Source organism: Patagioenas fasciata, chromosome 2, assembly GCF_037038585.1.
Source record: "Patagioenas fasciata isolate bPatFas1 chromosome 2, bPatFas1.hap1, whole genome shotgun sequence".
NCBI lineage: Eukaryota > Metazoa > Chordata > Aves > Columbiformes > Columbidae > Patagioenas > Patagioenas fasciata.
The window spans coordinates 77,879,065-77,902,712 of NC_092521.1; the positions used below are offsets into that span (position 1 = coordinate 77,879,065).

Here is a 23,648-nt window from a genome sequence, read left to right on the forward strand (position 1 = left end):
TGCATTTTACTCTGTTGCAGTCACTCAAAGACACTGTTCTAGTTAATTCACGAGAAGTAACAGGAATTTACCACAACTATTCCAAGACAATTAAAAAAATGAAGGAAACTTTCTGAAGTTAAGCATCAGCACAGATGAAGAAGACATTAACATATTTGATTCATCAAAACACACCTTAACTATGAACTCAATAATCTTTTTCTTTATTAGCAGTACTTTTGAATAATTGTGTTTGCATTTCTAAAACACTAGGTATATTTTCAGCTACAGTCAAAGGGCACACAAAGCAAAATCACCTACTAGGCAGCAGAGTAATTAATTCCTCCTCCTCAAAAGCAGAGGGCTACTCATCTGAACAGTCAGTTAGAAGCTTACTTCATTTACTCCCTTAATGCAGAATCAGTGTAATGCATTTCATCTGCCTGAAGCTCAGGATGGTGGCCTTACCTAGAATTCTTGCAACAGAATCAGGGAGAAAACTAACTCTATCCCAGTCAAAAGCAGGACAAGAGATGATCTTACCAGTCACCAGTACCTTAGGTTAGCTGGCTAGGCTGTTCTTGGTGATAAGGCAATGAAGAACTCCTTTATTACAAGCTCCTTTTTGCTGTGGTTCACTGGAATCTGCAATAAATTTTCTAATATTTTGTCACTTGATTCAGCACTGAGTCCCTCTAGTACTCAGTTCACTGATTTATGGGGGTGAGAGGTTCAGTTGCAAAATACACAACCAGCTATAATCTAGCAATAGCATCAGCAAATCCAAAGACAGGGAAGAACTTCTCACTATTGAATGTTATGTTTCACATTCTAACAGGCTGATGCAGAATGTCTTCCACCTGTGTAACTTCCCTAAGCTAAAGTAGGTATTTTTCTTCAAAATAATACAGTAACACAGACTGAAACACTGGTACATGCAGAAGTAATGTTATTGTCCTGGAAGAGAATATGCATACAAACATCTAAACCACGGGTAATTCCAAAACAACAATGTGTCATGAATCTTAAGATTAAACTCCATGTGACAACCTTTCTTCCTTGCACTTTTCTTCTCCGAGCCAAAAAATATGACTAACCTTTAAACCCAAAAGAGAGAGAGAACTGGTACACAAGAAAAAACAAAGAGCAAGGTCACAATTTTTATAGAAGTCCAATGACTCAACAGCTGTTACTCCAGCTGTGTTAGATATACGCTGAATTAATGCATTTATTTTACTAAAGAAGCAGTGAATTTCTTAGGCAGGGAAAGATTGCTACTTTGTATTTGGAGAAGCAATTTAGATGCCTTCAGAAAGGAGAAAGCTGACTATAAACAGCTATAATATCTTTTAATATCTCTCTTTGGGATACTTGATACTGCAGTTGAGCGAAATGAGATAGCTATGGAGACCAAGTGTTTTCATGAACAGGAATATTAACCATCTCCTGACATACAAAGAGGCACTAAGCAAAATCTCAGACACTCAGCCCACAAAAATTTACATTAAAATGTCCAAACTTGTCTTACAAAACAAAACTTGTCTTATTACACATAAGACTTGTCTTATTATTAGAATCAGACAGAGAATCACACTAAAGACCCTTCTTTCAAAAATTTCTAATACTTTTGGTTTTAATAATCTGAGGCAGAAAGCCTCTGTCCCTACCTAATTTTGCCATAAAATAATCTCACATCAAGTATTACACACACACCAAAAAAACCCAAACCAAAACCACATCAAAACCACCAAAACAGAAACATTATAATCATGTATATGTTACATTTTAAAATCTAGGATTCTAGGATAATGCATTTACTCCACAACTACTCATTTGCCCATAGTTCTTATATGTCATGCCTATATGCTGTAACTCCACATCCAGATTGGCAACAAGGAGAGATCTCTGAAAAGCACCATTCACAGCAAAGAATGAAAGTGGAGAACAACATGAACATTTCAGCTAAATAATATTAAATTTATTGTAGCACAGCACATGGAAATATACTAAGACATGAAGAAATATTTAACATTCTTTGCAATATATATTTGTGAATGAAATTACTCAGATAACACCTATGAAACCTTCGTAAAAAACAAATAAACAAACAAACCAAAAGCACTAAATCATATTATTGTTTTCTAGCCTGTGGATGTAGCACTTGTGTACCTGTTCTTTAACTGAAGCTAGAATGGCAGAGGTTGTCTCAGTTTCAGAGCCATCGCCATTGGATGTGTTCAATACAGGACTAAGGGAACTTGTCTTGTCAGAAGACGAGGGCTGGTCTGGAACAGGCATAGTTTCTGCAGTTTATGGAAAAACAAAACAATGATTTTGTTATTAGAAAACTATCAGAAATCATATGCATATAATAATACAAATTTAAGGGAAAAAATATAAAGTGCTTCTGTTCTGTAATGTAGAATTAATATATCATTTAGTTGAAACTAAAACAATTTCTAAATTAATTATAACACAAAATAATCAAGATCTCCCAGTCCTACTCCAAAATATTCATCACAGTACATTTGGAGAGGATTCAAACCATTTACAGCTGTGATTTTTGCACAGTATTCCAGTAGCAGCATCCCACATGAAATTACAATATCATGAAAGTAATGAATCATGAAATGCTTTGCAAACAGAAAACCAACAAATCATACATGAGAGAAATATAAAACATCCAGTGTTGATTTTCTAACGTACAGGATTATTTAATATGTATTATATTTTAAGCCTAGGTATCTAACTTTGTCTTTCTTCTAGTCTGAAGGTGATTTGACAACATTTTATCAGAGTAATTTTAAGAAAAAGAGCATTTTTGAGACCTGTTATCAAAAGACAAGAAATTTTAAAAAGGATTGTTAGCCCTAGTGTTCTTTTTTAGAGAGGAAAATGGTGAGGGTGACTACTACAGAAACATTTATGTTTCTGAAGGTTAATGTATAATGTAGCACCTCTCTTTAACACTATAGGCACATCTCTGCAGGTAAGTTGTGCCACATTCCAGAAGTAAAGGAGGAGGGAGGCAGGTTGCATGTGTATGTGCAGGAGAGTTAGGATAAGATCACACTCATGTGGGAGCTAGCCAGAATTATTTTGTGGAAGAGAACCGGTCCAGAGGCGGCCAGCTGGACAGGCATCCTCTGAACATCCTCACTGTTCTGTAGGAGTCATGGGGGTCATACACACACAGCAACGGCCATTCACATCAACGCCAAAACTCCTGCCTTGCCTTCATTCTGCTTTTCAAAGCCCATGTTTTTATAAAATATAAATTTTTCTGGAAGAAATAATAAGCCTGAAAAGAGTGGGAAAGTGTAGCTGATAAAAGCAAATATAAAATCCAATAGCCAGAGCAAGCATCCCTGCACCAGTATGTCATGGAAATTAGGGCTCTAAAAGAAGGGGAGGTGACATTCTATAAAGCTTTGGCTCTAAAACTGCAGTGCTGCCCAAGAACATTCATTCAACCCAACTGGGCAGCCTTTTCAAAAGCTTCCTGAAGCTCAGGACACTAGCATATGTATGCAAGACAAAAACTGAAAATACAGATGATTAATAAAAAAGTCAGTTACTTCTCATAAGAGAAGTCTCCGGTCTTTTGTAAAGTACCACAAAAAAGACATATAGAGGCTTATTATATTATCCTACTTTCAAACAAACACTTCTTTTTTTTTTACTAAATTATTAATTGCATTATCATTTAGAAAGTTTAGTGATTTTCTTTTTAGTATTCAAATTTACCTGAAAAAAGTACAAATTGACTGATAGTTCATTTTGTAGAGCTATATTTGCATGAAACACTGGAGCGCAACTCTCCTTGCTATCAACCCCACGACCTGTAAAGTCCAGGTGAAAATTTTGGACAGGAACAAAACAGACCAGAGATTCAAGATGATGAGTAAGGACACGGGAAGTGGCCTTACCACCCATGCAGACACTCACTCTGGGTGACCGGGAGCCGTGTTTCCCAGTCAGGATGGCTCACCAGGGAGACACAAGGAACTGCAACAGCAGGAGGTGCAAAAGACTGCCTTCTCAAGACTGGATTGGGTTGGAAAAAAAAAACACCAGAACTGTGAATGAGACATCTGCTAAATAGTTTGAGAACCACTGGCCAAGAGCAGCTCCCCTGTTGCAGGTTTTCTTTCTCTGCAACTGCAAAGAAGTTGCCTGGAAAAAGCCCCTTTGCTTGGCTCATCCTCATCCTCCTTCAGGGCTGCCTGACTTGCAGCAGGAAGATTCCACTGGATGGGCTATTTCATAAACACTAGCTCAAGGAGGTAAAACCCAGCAAACTAAACAAGAATTCCTTGGTACTGCTCTCAGCTCTGCACATAGCTGTCATTAGAGGTCCATTTAAATTTCCCTCTTCATCTGAAAACTTAGGAGGATGTACTTGCTTTCCCCATCCCCAGCTGCTTACCACAGCACGCATTACTGGGCCTGACTTGGAAGACACAAACACCACCAGGAAGGCCTATGGTTGCACTCAAGGAGACCCTAATTTCTGTACTGTGCCATTCAATATGAGGTAGAATTCACAGGGTTTTGGAAGCATGCATTTTTGGGGTGGGGTTGCTGTAGGGCTGACCTGTGTTAGAACCATCACCTCACCGAAGGGACCAAGTCTAACATGGAGAGGGGGAATGTGATATCAAAATGAGGAGAGATAAGTCTTCTCTGTGTGTTCATGTAACTGGTTGTCTTCTTTATTTCTCAATACCAAATGCAGTAATTTAAAGCTTACGTTAATTTGCAATAAGTCTAAATAAGTGAAATTCCCTCACTCAAAGACTGATTTTGGCCTGTGACACTCCCTAAGAGCAAATCCAAGTGAGTCCCACTGAGGTATGGTGGTTTTCTGTTGCTGGTAGGTTCTCAGGAAGATAAGGGGAAATGATCCTGCCTGAGTTACTGCAAAAATATTACCTGCTACACAAAATGCTTGCCCTAGCACAAATACTCTGAAATATTTAAAGTGTACTTGAGAGGGACAGGAAGGCCATACGGTCAATGGGGAAGCCACTCTGTGACCGAAAAGAGGCTACTGATAAGACAAAACCAATTTCTGTGTGTTCAAAACAATTACATCCATATGATACAGGCAGCAACTGCCTGCTGCTATTCTGAACATGTTTTGGCACTGTATTCAACTTCAGTAAATTTTAATTTTTAGGCTGTGAACTTTTGTAAACACTTTGTTTCCATCAAAGAGCACTTCAAAAACTGCTTTAGGAATCTACAGTTTTGCAAGTATCAGTTTATATGGGGGAAAAAAAGCCTGATTACACAACCAACTGCTCCAATAAAATGTACTTGCTTCAAACAGGCTCAAAATCTGGACAAAACAGTAGCTTATAGTCTACAATGACTGCACATTTCCAGGATTTGTTGGTTTTGTTTTGTTTTGTAATATAAATCTTAAAAGAAAGAAAATAAAAGAGAGAGATAAGAAGGCATACTGCATGTCCATTTAGAAACAGAGATGACAAGAAATGTCTCCGACATTAAAAGTAATACCTTGTACATCTATTAAAATATTTCTTCTGGTCAGAGAATAAAATTTCTGACATCTATCTCATTAGTTCAGTTTATTACTTTTGTTGTTCAAAGGGGAAAGATTGCAGCCAACTGCACTTGTATCATTGAATCTACAGCACAATATTATCCAGCTGAGCTGTTAACATTATATATTGTAACATTTTTTCATTACACAAATTCATATGAGAAATACCATATAGAAAGGAAACACAGAATGAGTTTTCAAAAGCAACAGGGAAGCCACTGTGCCAAAGATAGTTTTATCAAAAAAAAAAATGAAACATACATGAAGCAGCAAGTGTTTCAACAGCAAACACCAACATAGCAAAGGCCCATATTTGCACTAGTCCATGTGTTCAGAGATGGACTTTTAATTCAGCTTGGTCTTCAGCATAAGAAATTGGTTTTAATGGGACTTGAAACTGCCAGTACTGTAGAATTACAGAAAATAAGGCTGAAATGAGCCTCCAAGACCCTAGACCACTACTAAATCCCTAGACAAAGCTTCCTTTGGCTGCCTCTCTCTGTGGTTCCACCAGCTTTTTGGTAGAAAACTTGCCTTAGTGTTTAATATAGTACATTTAAGCTTTGTGTTTCCTGTACTATTCAGCATGGACACCAAAACCTAATTATTCCATCAGTTCTCTTTAAAAAAGCACTATCCCACGTGATGATGAGCACTGTACCTTCTGCTCTGGCTTCTCTATTCTAGAAAAGCTACCCCCCATTATTTCCATTTTTTCCTCATAAAATCAACCTGCTGATAGCCTTTTAACCCATGCTTCCGGGAGCTTAGCACTAAAACCAAAAGGAAAACTAGAGCAAGTACAAGAAAAAAAAAAAAAATTAAGCAGCTTAACAGAGTGCACCATAGCTGAGTAACTATAACACGAAAGTAAATCAGCTGCATTTAATTTCCATGACAGCAACAATATTTCCTATCGGTGTCACAAAAATACAAATGAGATTCTGTAAGTCAAAGCATATAGAAGCTCCTGAGAGAACCAAATTAAAATCTTAGCCGATCATAGATAGATGAACAGGAAAAATACTACCAGCCTTTTGGGAACATACTGGGAAGTCAGACATAAATAATTCATGGGTTCCCATACTTCACAGCACTAGCAAAATTCTATCTGGAGTTTGACCCTTTTTTGTTGTTGTTGTCTTTCTACAACCATCTAAAAATGCTACCTCACTTCAATGCAAAAGAACGCAACCCTAGAAATACAAGCAAAACTATCTTCTCCCCATGTACCCAGGTGTAGGTGCCCAGGTTTTTGCAGCAGGGGTGGCCCCTGTAAGGAGCAGCCAGGGCTGCCTGGTGTCGGACACAGCTGGTTCCAGTGGCTGCACCTGCCCCAGCGCAGGGCACAGCTGAGCCCCTCAGCCACGGGTGGAAGCCTGGGAAAATCCTGTGGAAGAAAGGGCAAAACACTGCCGAGCAGCCAGGGCTGAGGGAAACTGTGTGAGAAACAGCCCTGCCAGCCCCGAGGGGAGAGCGGGAGGAGGGGAGAAGAGGCTCCAGGCACTGGAGTAGAGATCCCCCTGCAGCCCTTGGAGAGGACTCACGCCAAGGCAGGAAAAGTGTGAGGAGGCAGGACTGACCACAGCTGCCATTCCCCATCCATCTTTGATGCTCAAGTGGAAGGAGGTAGAGGAGTTATGGAATCACAGGATCATTTCAGTTGGAAGAGACCCTCAGGATCATCGAGTCCAACCATAACCTAACCTAACCTAACTCTAGCACGAAACTGCATCCCTAAGAAGCTAGCCTAAATGCCTTTTAAACACCCCCAGGGGTGGTGACTCTACCACTTCTCTGGGCAGTCTGTTCTAACGCCTGACAATGCTTTCCAGGAAGGTTTTTTACCTAAATATCCAATCTAAACCTCACCTGGTGCAGCTTGAGGCCATTTCCTCTTGTCCTGTTACTTGTTGCTTGGGAGAAGAGACCAACACCCTCATGCTACAACCTCCTTTCAGGTAGTTGTAGATAGCAATAAGGTCTCCCCTCAGCCTCCTTTTCTCCAGGCTAACCAGCCCCAGTTCCCTCAGCTGTTCCTCATCAGACTTGTGCTTCAGGCCCCTCACCAGCTTCGTCTCCCTCCTCTGAACTCTCTCTAGTACCTCTAGTTGCAGATCATGGAACAAAGGTGAGCCTGGGAAGGAGGGGAATAGATGGGGAAGGCAATCTATGTTTTGTCTTTATTTCTCATGATACAACTCCATTTTAATTGGCAATAAATTAAATTAATTTTCCTCAAATCAAGTCTCTCTTGCCCGTCATGATATTTTGTCACTGACCTCCCTCGTCTCCATCTCCACTGAAGAGCTTTTACATCCTCTCCCCTGCCCCGTTGAGAAGGAACAGTGAGAGAGCATCTGGGTGGGATCAGGACAGACCAGGTCAACCCACCACACTCCACAAGCTGGTTTTGATTTTAACAAGAAAATAGAGAGCAGAAATGGCTTGGTGTTTTAGTCAGGTTTTTGCTTGTTTGCTTGTTTGTGGAGGTTTTGTTTGGGTTTTTGTTGTTTGGTTTTGTGTTGGTTTTGGTTTTTTGGTTTGGTTTGGGTTTTTTTAATCTTGTGACAACATGGATTCCTGGGTAGACGGACACAACCTATGGTTATGTACACTACACAACTATAATCTAAAGCTGACAACTACCATGGTTACGATCTCATAAGCCAATCAAAGCCATATAAAATCTCATCAGATTAAGATTCCTCTTAAATTACTGCTAAGTACAGCAGTGGAAGTATGTAAAAAGTGATTGGACAAAACAAGAAACAGAAGAAAACAACAACAACAACCATCTATATAGCTACGGAAAACTCCCCTTCGTTGTAGGAGGACTTCATGGCTTCTTGGAAGTAATACGACCAATTTAGCTAGTTCCCAGGTCAAATTACAAATGTCTCTTCAGGCTGAACTCAAGCACAGAGGTACATACACAGTGCACAGAGGTACATTCTACACTATGCATAAATCCTTACATAAAACAAAATATGTATATGGTTTATAAATGCACATGAAAAAGTCAATGTCAGATGCTGTGATTTCACTTGAAAGGTTAATTTCACACACACTTTTATGTCGATTTTAATCATACTGGGCAGGGATTTATTAAGTAGGGAGAGAATGACATATAGTCGTGAAGACATCACTGATAAAAGCGTTTTGGTGGCATAGTTCACCGACAACACACTGCCACTCTTTATCAGATGGGGAGGCTGCATCTGCCTTTCAATGATCTTGCTTCCTCCTCCACATCAGAAATACTGCGCTTCATTCACTGCATCCATGCAGAACACTGAAAAAAAAACCCTAAATCTGAAAAAGCAGCAGCAACTGTAAACTGACCATTTCTTTTCTATTCCATCTTAAACTGCACTGTTTTAACAGGTCCTTTTATAACCTGTGCTCACAGTAAAAAAGCAGTATTGCTGAAAGATACAGAATTTACTTTTTAAATACTAGATTGATATTTCTTTAAAAGTTACTTTGTTAGTGCTGTTTACATAGTCTTCACATTACACCATCCTTTCATGGTTAGGAAGTGTAGATAGGTTAAAAAGAAACCAAACCAACCCACCAACCAAACAAAACAGCCCAAGTAAAATACAACTTATCTACTACACTGTCAACTGCATCAAATCAGTGAAATCAGTAAATCCAAATACGTTTCTTTAATCAAAATATATGGCAGTAAGGAATATGTACTCCCCAGTGGGTTTTCCCTGTACAATGAACCATTAATCAGCAAGAGCATTCATTATAAAAGTATAAATCCTGCTGTCTTACTGCATAGCAATCAAATTTGGCTTGTTACTGAGCTAATCTGGAGAGCCATGAATGACACTTAAGTAGCCTTGGATGAGAACCAATCACTTAAAATAATCCAATATACGATTGTGCATCTAGAAATATTTTTTTCCTTCTATTCCCCTACTTTAGATATGCTGCATAGAGATTACTGTATGACTACCATTTAATAACATGCATTTCTGTTGTTCCTATTAGAGTTGCCCTTTTTTCTTTTTTTTTTTTTTTTTGTAATATTATTTCAAAATTATGGGGACTTAGTGTAAAATGAAAATACTTAGAATACATTTTTTTTAACCCAAAACCGCATGTTTATGACTACACTTAAACTTTCTGTTTATGACTTCAGTAACTCATATCAAGGTTTCAGAAGCAAATATTAATGCTGATCCTGTTTCTAGCTGGTTTTAGTTAAAAAATAAATACATAAAATACTCCAGTGTTCTTCATTATAATATTTGCATGATTGTCATAGGGAACCCCAATTTCCTCCCTGCATATATGAACAACAGTTGTTATTTGAAAGCCTACAGTTGTGAACAGCTCCAATACACTAGTTTCTAACAACTGTGGTAAACAAAAGGAAATAGGTTTCCCATTGTATCTATGAACATGAAAACCACCAGCTTTCATGCCATTCACTGAGTCATTCTGATAAGCTAAGAATCGCGTGGGTGTAAATTAGGAGCCAGAACAATACAAAATACAATAGCCTCGGTCGTTCTTACAAATTATTACCTATATCGTAAGTCATATTTGGTGTACATATGGAGAGAAAAAAATACCCCAAATAATAACTACATATTGTAAAGCCAATTAAAACATTATCACATACATACAACTATTAGATTAGCCAAGATTTTTATAGTGGGTTGGAATAAAATCCCAACTGGAAGAAGTAGAAATTGGCACTGCTTGCAAATTTCAACATGCAGGGAATCAGCTTCAGCCAAAAGATGACCTATTGTATTCCTTCAGTAATGTCAAGCTATGGAGGTGATTGAAGGCTGAGACAGCATTTGCCCTAGGCCACAGGATATATATCTATTTATGTTACATTAAACTTTTTTGCAAGGAAGCTGAATCTTTCAGCTGGGTGACAGTGAAACAGGGTAACAAGTCTGTAAAGGTGGGCCTTTCCTTCCCCTGCACACATAGCCATTGAAATTGTAGATTTCCTTTACTGTCCTGTCTTTGCTGACAGTTTGATACAAGTTGTGGCTGAGTAAGTATTCTTAAAAATAGGTTGATAATCTCTTGAGTCAACAGAAAGATGAAATCTGCCAGACCCTGCCAAATATCTCAAAGAGGAAAATGTCTTCTGATTGCCTGAGTAGTTATCACAACATCTTAAAACATACATCTCTTATGTTGAAATTACTAAACAGGAAAAGAGATTAATTAAAGGGAGACATGATATCTTGAAGACCTTTGCAAAGGCTTAAGCTTAATTAGGAATAAGGGATATGAGGGATCAGTCCAGCACTCTTCTTACTCAAGCTAACCCTTCATGGGAACTTTCCAAAGGGTAAAGTCTCTGTTTTCTTTTTGTGGTTGTTCTTTGTTCATAGACCCGTCCAGTTTCCTGTTCACTAAGACAGGTGAGCTTGTCCCTTGTCGTCTTTTGTGACTTCAACTGTTGCATTCTCAGTTATTTCAACCATACTATTTAGGTATTTAGGGCCTCTAAGCAGATGAAAACGATCCCCGGTTTTAAATTTTAGGCAAAGTTGAGGTTCAGTAAACCAGAAAAATTTCCTTTTTTTTTCTCCTGCTCTTCGCAGAAGTGTGATAGAAGATATAAAATAGCCCAACTGTTCCAGTAAAGGATGCAGAAAACCATATTCTAAAATCTAACTGAAGAGAATTGTATTGGCAAACTTCCCCAGACACTTTCCTTGACTTGCTTTACCCTAAAGTCCTACAGATAACTACGTAATATGTACAATGGAACCAACAATTGTCAGCACATATGCAGTCAGTACATATGAAACTCTATTCCCTTCTCTTCCACTGATGCCTGACTCAAAAAGGCATGTCCTGAAACAATCCAAAGACTACATCTCAAAAAAGTTTCTTCATCAGGGATTCTCTGCTACTGCCCTCAGCCTTAATTGAAACATTTCTATTTTTCTTCCCTGCAAAAAAGAAGCAAAATGAAGGCTTTTATGCACACAGTGGCCAGTATGAGGTGTCTGCAGGTTGCATCCAATATTTTCCTATCACTGTCTACATTAACCAGTGTCAGAATGTTGAAAGCCATGTGGAATCTGAAGTCTTTCTCAGAGCTTCAGCCATGCGTAAACTTTTTAGTGCACTATGATCCTGCTAAGTACTGTTTTGCTCAAGTAATATCTTCTCTCAAGTAGCAAGCAATAGGACGAGAAGAAATAGCCTCAAGTTGTGCCAGGGGAGGCTCACATTGGATATTGGGAAAAACTTCACAGAAAGGGTTGTCAGGCATTGGAACAGGTTGCCCAGGGAAGTGGTTGAGTCACCACCCCTGGAGGTGTTTAAAAGATGTGTATATGAGGTTCTCAGGGACATGGTTTAGTGGTGGACTTGGCAGTGCTAGGTTCATAGTTGGACTTAATGGTCTTAAAGGTACTTTCCAACCAAAATGATTCTATGATTCTATAAAAAAAGGAAGTGTTGATTTTGTCTATATTACTTAAAATTTCAAATACTTTGAATTACTCTACAGCCTTCATCCTTAAAATCAAACAAAAAATTCCTAAAACATTCCCAATGATTGTAGCACGATAATTCTTAAGAAGTGCTTATGAGAGAAAAGCTACAGCATCTAGCCCAAAGGACTGTGAAAAAAAGTCAAGAGAAAAATGACCCAATTGTACATCCCTTGCTTTTTATTTCTCTTGAACTTGAGTCAGCACCACTGCTGGGTGAACGGAGATTTAAAGATCAGACCTAAAGCACAAAACCAGCACTGTGTCAGTTAACTGCCCCCAGGCCCTTTGTCTGTAAATATATTATAGTAGCTGAATAAGTGATTAATCAAGACAGATGAACCACATGCTGGCTTGTAACATGTTCCTACTTCATTGGTACTGAAACCACCCACCTAATCTGTAAGAATTTACCCTAACCAGCTAGCATGTACCATCTGAGAACTGAGCAACATCCCAAAATTCTTATAAAAATATTTCACAGTTGGAGTCAGCAACACTATCACAAGGAGAAAACAGCATAAAAATTCATACTTCTGTCAATATTTTAGAAGTCTCAGCATGAGTATTTACAATAACCGATTTCAGTTTTACTGAAACGTCTATTCATAAATCAAGCAAAATTGTTCCATTCATGGAATCCAATTAGAGAATATTTTTTGCTGGTGTTACCGAGGGAACGGAAGTTGTTATTTTACTGGCAATGTCCTCAAGCATGCACAGCACAATGCACATCTACAAACGAAAGCCAGAAACTCTCCCACAATGAATTTTTACAATCTTGTATGACCTAGATACCATAGGACTATGTGATACTACATAACATGGGGTGTTCTTCTGGGGATTTTTTGGTTCATTGGTCATTTATTGACCAGGAGTGACTTGAAAATTTAAGTGACGTCATGTTCTGGATCTGGTTGGAATTGAGTTAATTTTCTTCACAGAAGCCCATATGGTGGTGCTGTAGTTTAGGTTTGTAATCAAAACAGCGTTTCAGGTACTGCTGGAGGGTGCTGGTGCAGCATCGAGGCTGCCTCTGTTCCGCTCTCTGCCTCTCAGCAAGGCTGGCAGGGAACACAGCTGGGACGACTGACACCAGCTGACCAAAGGGGTAGATACTCCATACCATATAATGTCATGCTCAGCAATAAAACTGGGAAGCAGTTTCTCCAAAGTAACTGTTGCTTGGGGACTGGCTGGGCAACAGTCTGCTGTGGTGAGTGCTTTAGCACCACTTGTTGACTTTTTTTTTTTTTAATATCACTTATTAAATTGTCTTTATCTTGACTTACTACAGGTTTTTTACTCACTTTTGCCTCTCCATTTCTCTCCCACATCCCACTGTGGAGGGATAATAAACAAGTGGGTGAGGCTTAGCCGCTGGCAAGGGTCAACTCACTACACACCATGACTAAGTAATTCCGCCCCCCAACACCACCAATAGTAGTAATATAAAAACAGTTTGTAGTGTAAGAGATTGAGTAGATGACAGCAACACCTGAGGGCACGTTTATTACGAATAACAGAAATAGCAAAGCAAAAGCACAGCTCTTTGAGTCTGAGGCAAGTAATCCACTACGGTTCTGTGCCAAAATAGACTGTTTATTACTACTACTTTAAATTTAAATTGCAGGCTGATTCATGCTGACTACTCTTAATGTTTCCCATGGCTCTGAACCTGAAGTAGGATAGACAGTTATGGTATTGGTGTAATCTTAGGACTAATCTACTTCCTCACTAATTCCTGCAGTTAAGGAGCTTACTTATATATATCATACTGAATTGCACAGATCCTCTTTGCTTCACGTCTCACTTTTATTAGAGCCAGACAGCAGAACGCATACTTCGAACCCCCACACAACACCATGTACAATGTACCTCCAGACTAACCTTCAGAGACACAAACAACATCTAGCAGTTAGGGCTGCACTAAGGAACTGAGGCAGCAGTCACTCTGGGACTCCATTCATGGTAGAAGAGCACTAAGTCTCCTTACTCGCTCACTGCATGCTAAAGTAGGGACCTGCTGGGGTTAGAATGTCTTCTTTTTTTAAATGGCTGGATCCATCTCCCCCAGCCCAAGAGGAGTGTGAAGATCAAATATTTCCTTAGCATTTTCCTGAAGAGCCAAGCTGTGTCTGTAGATATAGTGTCTGCCTTGCTTTTCTCTCCACGTAAAGTATCCTGATGGTGTAATAGTAGCAGAGCTGTCTGGTGGACAGGCAGAGTACCGAGCAGTACTCCTAGTTGGAACAGTGGCTGCTTGTCCCCTCACTCCTTTTGATACGAGCTTATGAATACAGGCCAAGCTCACAAAAAGCACAAAATCCCACACCGGATTCCTGTGTGATAATATGAGCTCAGAATTCATCATTTTATAGGTAAAGTTGGGGTGTTGTACTCTCCTTCTTCTCCATAAGTGCATCATTTTACATTTACCCATGTGAATTTTTATCCTGTATGATTTGGGGGTTTTTGGCTACATAAACTCTCTGCAGTATTTTGAGACCCTAAGGCATTCCCACAAAGAAAGTTGCAGTATGGGAAGTTCCCCAAACATACTTCATAGCCAAGAAAGATGAAGGAAAACACTGAGTTTTTCTTCACTCTCTGTAGCAGTATGAGTTATGTCTAGAGGATAACCTTTAGCACAAGCCAGTAAACGTTAATCAGCTCATTACTGTGGCAAAAGTAGACAAACATAGTCAACCACCTGTCCCACAGAACAGAATGGGTTTTGTGTGTTGAAGAAAACAGATAGCCAAACTATGCAAACAGCCTGTTGAGCATCAAAAAATGCAAACGTGTCCAGAAGTATCTGGAACAAGCAGATTGTGAGCCACAACAGCAGCAACTGTAAATCAGAAAAGATCACCAGCTGAAAGGACTAATCACCAACATGGTATTCCCTGCCCAATCCTGTAGCTAAGGATACTTAATATTGCCGGAAACCAGAGTACAAAGAGAGAGGTCAGAATCTCGTGACCCTGCACAGGTATGTGGAACTATCTCACAAACACTCAGAGAACCTGAGAGTACCACAGACCACTTGGGGGACCCCATAGCCCCATACCGCCTAGCTGGAAATATCATACTGATCCACCTGACTTCTCTCCTGACTTCACTCTCTTCCCTCATGGAAAAGGGAGGGTATGTGAGGAACCACTGCACTAACCTGCTCAGTTTTTCTCCTGGAAAAAATAATCTCTCCCATGAGACAGGGAAATTATGTAATTCTTACAACTGCATATATACGTGATGAAAGTATTTTGGTATCCAAATACATTTAGCCTCCATACTGTTTGTTCTTACATGACAACAATCCCTAACTGTCCCTATTTACTACTAGCCCTAGAGACTCACTGCCAAGCTTCTTGCTCCAGATATTAAAGAGTTTTCATTGACTTTTTATGCTGTTTCTTGTTTCTTAAGATTTTTCTGATCTGTTTATTACGTTTTTACATTTATCCTGCCAAAATCCTGTTTCTTACATGAGAACTCCACCTCAGAATTCGATTGTGCTAGATACCAAGACAGCTTTCTTCTGCTTTCTTGTGGTACTCAGTTGTTCCCCAATCCAGAGTTATGTCCTTCAAGTAATCTCTGTGCCTCCTGTAAAGAATTATTCTTGTTACTGACCACTTTGAGCTTCCTTGAGAAATGTTCTTTCCTCATGACCTTTGAAGCTGAGCTCAATATGGCAGATATTTTGACTCTTCTAATTTCATAATCATTGGAAAAATTAGAATACAACAAGTAGGCTAGCACCTGCTTTTCTGACAATAGGTTTTGATCATGTATACTTCCACAACTGAGAGGTTTACTGCTCCAAATATACGGCTTCTAAAGTCATATCTGCATGTGTCTTTGCATTTTTGTGCTTGGCATAATAAGTTCAGTTCACTTTCTCCCACCTAATCAACAGGGAGTCATAAATTTTCATTTTCTATAAATAAATATGAATGAATATAAATTTTCTTTTTCTATACATAAAATAAACTTTTATTATAAGAAAAACATACAGCTCTCAGATCAGAAGACACAAGAAATATTCATGTGAAAGCAATGGTAAGTATAATGCTATGAAGTCTGAGAAAAGACCAAGTAGCGTTATCCACACATTTCTGCTTTAGGACATACACGTAGTTAGTACCAATGTCATAGCTTTCTTTATGTGCATGATTGCTCATAAAACTGTAACTCCTAAAATAGTGAAAAGAGAAGGGAACTATTTAGCCAAAATTACAAGTTTACAGAAGCACAAGGGATAAAATAAAAACTTGTTAGGTAAATAAACATGAAAATTAAGCTACTTCTGTTATCAAAAACAAAACAAACAAAAAATCATTATATGAGATCACACATTTGTAAGGATATGCCTAGTTTTTCCACAAAATTCAACAGCATTTCTGACACTGAGTGCATCTGAGATGTCAGAAATCTTTCTATAATTTATATGTTGTACCTCATTATCTTAAAGTGGGGATATAAGGAATGCTACTGTATCAGCCATCCTAGCACTCTTGAGAAATGAAAATGTTACTGTTCCCTTTTCACATCATGCAGAGGCAGGAAGGGGCAAAGTATCTCACCCTAACGTACGACAGAAATCTAAGGTAGATTGGAGTTGGATCCAGCACTCCCAAGAATCAAATTTTTTGATCTATATGACAGTATGTACGATTAAATTGAAACAACAAAACAAATTTCATCAATACATTGTAGCTATTTTCCTAAACTGCACACAAAGAAATATTTTATGTGCTTCCAAGCATGGAATCTGGATATTCATAAAAATAAACACTGAAAGAAATTTCTGCTGACACATCAACTAATAAAGTGCATTAACATCAAAATCATAAAAAAGCCAGCATAATGGAAAACTGCCTCTGGGTATCTGCCTGCCAGAAAGCAGAGGCAGAAGACCTTCCATTAATGCATTATTTTTTTACAAAGTATACTTTACATATGCAAACCGAGTTTGAAAGTTTGGATTTAACTAGAATATGCTTATATCAACAATGACAATCATGAGAACGTGATGACAACTCTTCTAAATTTGCTTGGTTGAAAACCTATAGCCAGATATTGTGGAATTAACTGATCAATGCACCATAAAGCACATAAAAACAGAGCCTATATGTCTACCTGTATGTTGTGTCTTGTGATTTAGAGAGAACAGTCATTTGCATTTTCTTTTCAGTCAGTCTGTCAGAAAATCTGGAAGTTACTAATCCCCTCACATAGTTGTTCAACCAAATCTAGTGTCCCTACACAGAACATATCTTCTGTTTTGGTTCCTTTCTAGTCAAAATTATATTATCCAGGAGATAGCTAATTGACAGAAAAGAATAAAAAAATGTATATTTAAGATGTATAAGACTAATTAGTTAAATAATTTCAGTCTTCACTCTGTCACATTGAAAACATATCAATTTACGGTGTTATCTTTAAGTTGAGCACATTCTTAAAATATATCAAATAGAAACACATCACTTGCAAGACTTAAAATGGACTGGCTATTTAAGTCTCCTTCACAGGACATCAAGTTGGATAATCTGTTAAATGAGAGCAAAAATTGCTAGGGAAAAAATCCAGACAAACCTAAACTTTTGTATAACTCCCCCAAAGCAAGCTGTTTAATAGTCATTTAAGAATTCTTGCCCATCTTCAACACCAGCTTGGAACTTCTCATCCTTTGTTCCTTCCAGATAAGGGACTTTGAAACTTTGTTTCAGGAAACTAATTGATCTAGAATGCACAAAATAAAATACAATGCATGTGCTAATACTTTGAAAGACTACCAAGTCTACATAAGATCAAAGAGTGCAACACAGCATGTAGCATCTTAAATATTGGCAGGAACATTCAGATCAGTATATAGAAATAGCAGAGAGAAGTTAGTTACTATAAGCAAGTGGCAGTCACGATGTGTGAAGTAGGAAGCAGAGAAAATGTTTGTTCCCTTGAATATTTCTGCTGCTAAGTGATAAAAGATGAGAAGCAGTCTAACATAAGGATTCTGCTGTTAAGAAGAAAACATAGATTTCTCCAAACACAGACTAATGAGACTCAAATGTGAGGGAGACTCAAACTGATGGTTTGAAATGTGTCTGTGAAGAATGTACATCACGTTTTGCTTATCCACAGCCATTTTGCCTACAAGACCATGAGTGAAAAGTAACCTCACCTGGCATCAACAGACTAGTCTTAAAACAGTGAAGTGCCATAGTAACTCACCTAAAAGAACAGTCCCACAGCACTATCTGAAGCTCAAATTTCTTACTTCAGTGTCAGGGATGTGTTGCCTGGAGAGCCACAAACTTTCCCAGAAAGGAGATACTAGGCCCTTTTTCCAGTGAGGATAAATAGTTGAACTAGTATAGCAACATTACATTGGCCTTTAATCATGATTACTTTTTTATTGCACCTACAAATATTCCAGGCATGTGAACTTGCAATGATTTTCTTAAAAAGCCTAAAACTAGGGCCTTCTTTTACAATACTGTGATATCACTGTCTTTTCTTAAGGACCTGTTTATTTTGACAGGACTTATCAAGAACATATGCCAGAACTGAATTTGGTTCCTAAACAACGGGTCTGTTACTAAAGGGTATGCTAAGATATCAGATACAATAACAAAGTTGTAGTGGCTACTAGGTGTAAGAAGCAAGTCAGCTCTCCTCTCAGTAACCTGGGTTTAAACCAGCTAGTTGTGTAGAACTCAAAAATACCTGCGACTTATCTGGACTAGAATTTTATTATGCGCTGTGTAACTCTATTTTCTTAAATCAAAGTTATGAGCAGTAACAGAAATCAATATATTCAATTCAGTACATATCCTCCAGCATCTACTTCTTCCATTTACTGTGGCCCTACAAAGATACACTACTCCCCTCCCCTTTTCTTTTTTAACAGTCTCTTATGGATTGACTACTTCTGTAGCATTCTATCCCAGTCTCCATGCAGATCAACTTCTTTTAATCATTCCTTCTTTTCAGATCATTATTTTCAAACAAGAACTACTTTCCAAGTCTTCGACAGAACTAATGCCAAATTACTGAAACTGAAGCATTGTAACAACTACTGTCCCCCATTTTCACTGCAAGGTTGATTTAAGACACCATTTAATTCCTTTGCACTGTCAAATGCCTGGAACAGCAGCAGCATCCACTTACAACAGATCTATTTCATTGCACATGCACAGACCTGCACACAATTGCTTGAAGTTATATACATTTTCCAATGTCTGTTTCAGCTGTCTATGTTACCTAGTTTTAACTACCTACATACACATTACAGGAATATATTTACAGGGTGCTCTAATCTACTTCTATCTACAGAACCTAAATTGTATTTATTATTTCATTTACAAGCTCATCCTGTCAAATTACACATCATAACAGAAAATCCAGTTTGTGTAAGATAAGCAAACATCACATTCAGGGATGTACTGCTAGAGATGCATCCAATGATTCTGGGGAGGAGGCCAAGGACGTGGGAAGGAAGCCAAGAAGGAAGGTGCTGATCCTGCCTGTGCCTCCTCTTCCCTCTCCCACCCTTGACCCAGGTGAGAGGCACTGCCTCCCAAAATGGAGATGGTGTGGAGGGGGAAGGTGTGCAGTGCAGACCTGAGACATGACAGCTTCTAGGAAAGCAATTGGCAACAACAGGGAGTCAAGTTTGCTGGAAGCAGTCTTCAAAAACAGCTCTGGTAGAATTCACTTAATTCACTATGCAAAGGAGGTTTCACAATTTTCTTTCTAGTTTTCACTTTTAGTTACAGGCAGAGATAGCAGTGCTTAGCACTTTTCATTTTAAGATCCTATTTTGAGCCACTTACACTTTTCACAAGCTCACTGTTTGGGCTGAAATCCTCTACATAAGCAACTGTCTCATAATTAAGCACACACACACCCACCCCCAGTCTTAAATAGTTTAGGCATTTCCAAGAACTGTATTTCTGGAAAGTATCTTTTTCTGTTTGCATTAGAAAAAAGTCTCTCAAAAAATTGGAAACTCTAGAAGTGTTTATGTTCTACAGTGCATAGCAGTAAAACTATTATTTGTATTGGAGGAGCATATAGTTGCAGCCTTCAGCTGCAACTGAGGATCCACTGGCCTAAAGACTGCACAAATTAAGAAAAGACAAGGTAAAAATATCATTAAAACATACTACACGTATCTTTACTGAATTCAATATGCTCAAAAAACTACAGAATTTAACATATGCAATTATTTTCTGACTACAAAATCAATTATTCAAAAGCATTGTTCATAAGTTATTTGATACTGTTATTTGATAAGAGACTTGGGGCTTGTTAATCCAAACATCCACAGGAAGAAGAAATTCAAGTGAAGTTTATTAGCCCACAATTAAGGCAGCCAGGAGGAGCAGTGGATACTCATGGTTCTGAAGCCCCCTCATACACTTTATAGTGACTGGAAGCTGAAATAGTTTGAACTTCATGATCCCTTTATGACTATTTATTAATGAAGATTGTTTACCCTCTCACACTTAAAAACCAAACAAATAAAATCCCACAAAAAAGCTCTTTAAAACCATTAAAGAAGCATTTAAAATCATTTAAAATAGGCAACAATTAACTATTTTATGATCGATATCTGCTAAGTTTACCAAATGAAAATACTAGACACAAAGACTTTACAAGGCTAGAAATAGCTGTTCATTTGCTGTATTCATGATTATCCATTTATTTTATTAATGGTGTTTGAATTTGCCAGAGATGTTTGAATACAAAACCCCAAAAGAACAGTTATTCTAATGAATCTTCTTGGCTTAACACTTACTATGCTGTTGCCCAGCAAAGATAAATCTTAACAACACAGTTGGCTGTTTCCTATCCTATACCTTAAATCACCAGATACATTCTATATATTGAGCTGATCTGCTGTTGCTTTCATTCTTCAGCTACAGGCAGTCTTTGAACACTAAGCATTATTACTACCACCTTCAGCTCATGAGTACAAGTTGAGCTTTTAGAGTTACTTCTGAATGACATGATTTTTCTGTGAAGTACACTCAATTCTGCTGCTAGAATAAAAAACTTGCTTTCAATTACTTTCTGAAATAAAAGAAAGAAGTAATTCTTCAGATTTCATCTGTTTTAATCTGAAGTGGATGCAAACTCATATATCTGACCTGTCATGAAGAGTTCTCACATATTGCCAAGGGAGAAGAAGAGAGGCATGTATCCAACATCAATCTGTTTGGTCTAGAGAATAATCAAGGAAAAGAAGCAAAATAAAAGGAAGTTTCAGAACACATTTGGAGACTTATCTCACACACATCACTTCTACTGTTTCCACAGAGTCTCTCGATATGCACCGAGCTTAACTATATCTCTGACCCACGATGCAGAGATACAGCATGCAGATGAGCTTAAGTTTCTTAACACTGATTAGAAAACAAAAGACAGAATTAAGCTTAACAGAAGTATGAACACTTCCTGCATGAATTTAGCTCTTAGTACATAGGAAGAATCTTGTGACTCAAGATGAAATGTTGCTTTGCTATCTTTTGTTGACAGCTCTGAGGTTGCCACTAGACTCCAATACCGAAATAAGAGAAGCAATGTCCCCTGAGAGATACCCAGAGTAGAATATGAAAACACACACACACAAAAACAACACAAAACCCAAGCACCACCAACTCCACCATCCCCTGTAAAGAACCCACTCTGTGTATCTAGAAGAAGAGAGGCACCTATGTTATTGACTTCATGTTTCCACAATGAGTCATCCAGCCACGTATGTATCTGTACTTCAGGATCCAGCTGGGATGCATTCCAAAATGTTAAGCAGAAATGGAAATTTGCATCGGCTACCAACAGCCCTAAAATGGACTCAAGGAGTTTAAAATCAACTGTTTTTTTGGTTTTTTGTTCTTTTTTTTAGTTGGGCTTACTTCTATTCCTCCAAGTTGTTTCAGTGATGTTTGGAAAGGGAAACACAATATAGAATGAGTGTGGATGTAAAGATTTGCAAAATAAGCATATAAAACTAGTTGTCCAGTAAGAGCTAGCTACTGTTAGTCTCCTCCTAGTTAGTAGGGTAAAACAGATGCTTCTGCAGAGTGACTAATTCTATCAGAAGACAAGCCTCAAAGGCAGACAGGATGACTCATGTTTAGGGAGAGGAGGAATCATCTCTGCTACCTGTAGCGGGTGCCTAAGCAACTATTTTAAACTCCATGTCTACCTTTTCAGATCGCTAAAATTAGGTAAGATGAATTGCATCTGAGATGCAGAATAAATATACCAACAAACAAGCTCATCAGGGAAATGCTATATAATCAAAAGGTTGTTCACAGCTACTTTTGGAAAGATGAGTATAAATACCCAGTATGAGAAATTGTCCCTAACATGAAAACATCCAAGCTTTTCCTATACATTTTCTGTTTCCTACACCAAATTATATATCATCAGAGACCTTTTCATACATTATTTTCAGCAGAAATATATGTGCATGCAAATTCAGTACAAAAATAATTATGCAAAGCATGCAGCATTTATGATAGAGTTGATTGTTTTTTCCTTTCGAAAAGGAGATGATATAATACTTCTCCAGTGCAGGGGAGGAAGATTTATTCCCAACTTAAATCCTTTACAAAAATGACATAATTTTTACCTGTTCTTTAGTTATGTCTGTGTATTAGAATATAAAAACTAAATCAAGTGAGTGTTGAATGATAGTATGAACAAATCTGTTCTGCACAATATAATTGTTTTTTATAAAACACTATTCTGTTTTTAGCTAAGAAGTTGGATATTAATAAACATGCCAGTAAGAAGGTGGATATTAATAAATATGCAAGTGTAAAATGAACAACGATCAGACAGAAATAATTATTCAAGTCAGAAGGGACATCATCAGGTTTTGCTATCCAACATCCTGATCAAAGCAGATCAGGATTGGTCTGCTTCAGACAGATGATCAGCCTTCAAGACCAGGCTGTTCAGGGCTTTGTCCAGTAGACTCTTGAAACATCCCAAAATTACTTTTTTGCCATTTAAGTCAAGTCAAAATATCACCTCTCAATGAGTCAATCTCCAGCCATATGCCTCAGTGAAAGAGCTTGTCTCAGTCTTCTCAGTAACTTCCTCACAGACAGAAGGTGGCTGCTAGGTGGCCCCAAGCCACCTCTTTCCCAGGCTGAACAAGCCCTATTTCTCAGCCTCTCCTCACAGAACAAGTGCTCCTGCCACTGATCAGCCTGGAGGCCCTCTGGTGAATTTGTTGCAATTTATCAATGACTTTCCTGCATTGGGGTGTGACCCAAACCTGTGCAGGGCAGTCTAGATATAGTCTAATGAGCACTGAGTAAAAGTGAATAAACCTTTCCTTTGATCTACTGGCTGTGATCCTACTAATACAGCCCAGGATGCTGCTGGCTGCGAAGGCATCCTGCCAGGTCACGCTCAGGTTGCTGTCTACCATGACCTTCAGGTTTGTTTCAGCAGAGCTGCTCCCCAGCCAGCAAGTGCCCAGGATGTACTGGTGGCAGGAGTTTGTCCATACCAGGCTCAAGGCTAAGTTATTTGCCCTTGCGAGTTTCACAAGGTCATTGTTAGCCCTCTCC

General features: G+C 38.4%; 1 protein-coding gene across 15 annotated transcripts in view; it reads right to left on the minus strand.

The window, feature by feature from the left end:
* CTNND2 (catenin delta 2) overlaps window positions 1–23,648 on the minus strand; it is a 650,551-nt gene that overhangs the window by 524,251 nt on the left and 102,652 nt on the right. For all 15 annotated transcript variants that reach the window (XM_071804478.1, XM_071804466.1, XM_071804465.1 and 12 more), the window contains exon 2: window positions 2,149–2,282. In XM_071804478.1, the coding sequence (XP_071660579.1) occupies window positions 2,149–2,282 (134 nt within the window). The remainder of the gene's footprint in view (window positions 1–2,148; window positions 2,283–23,648) is intronic.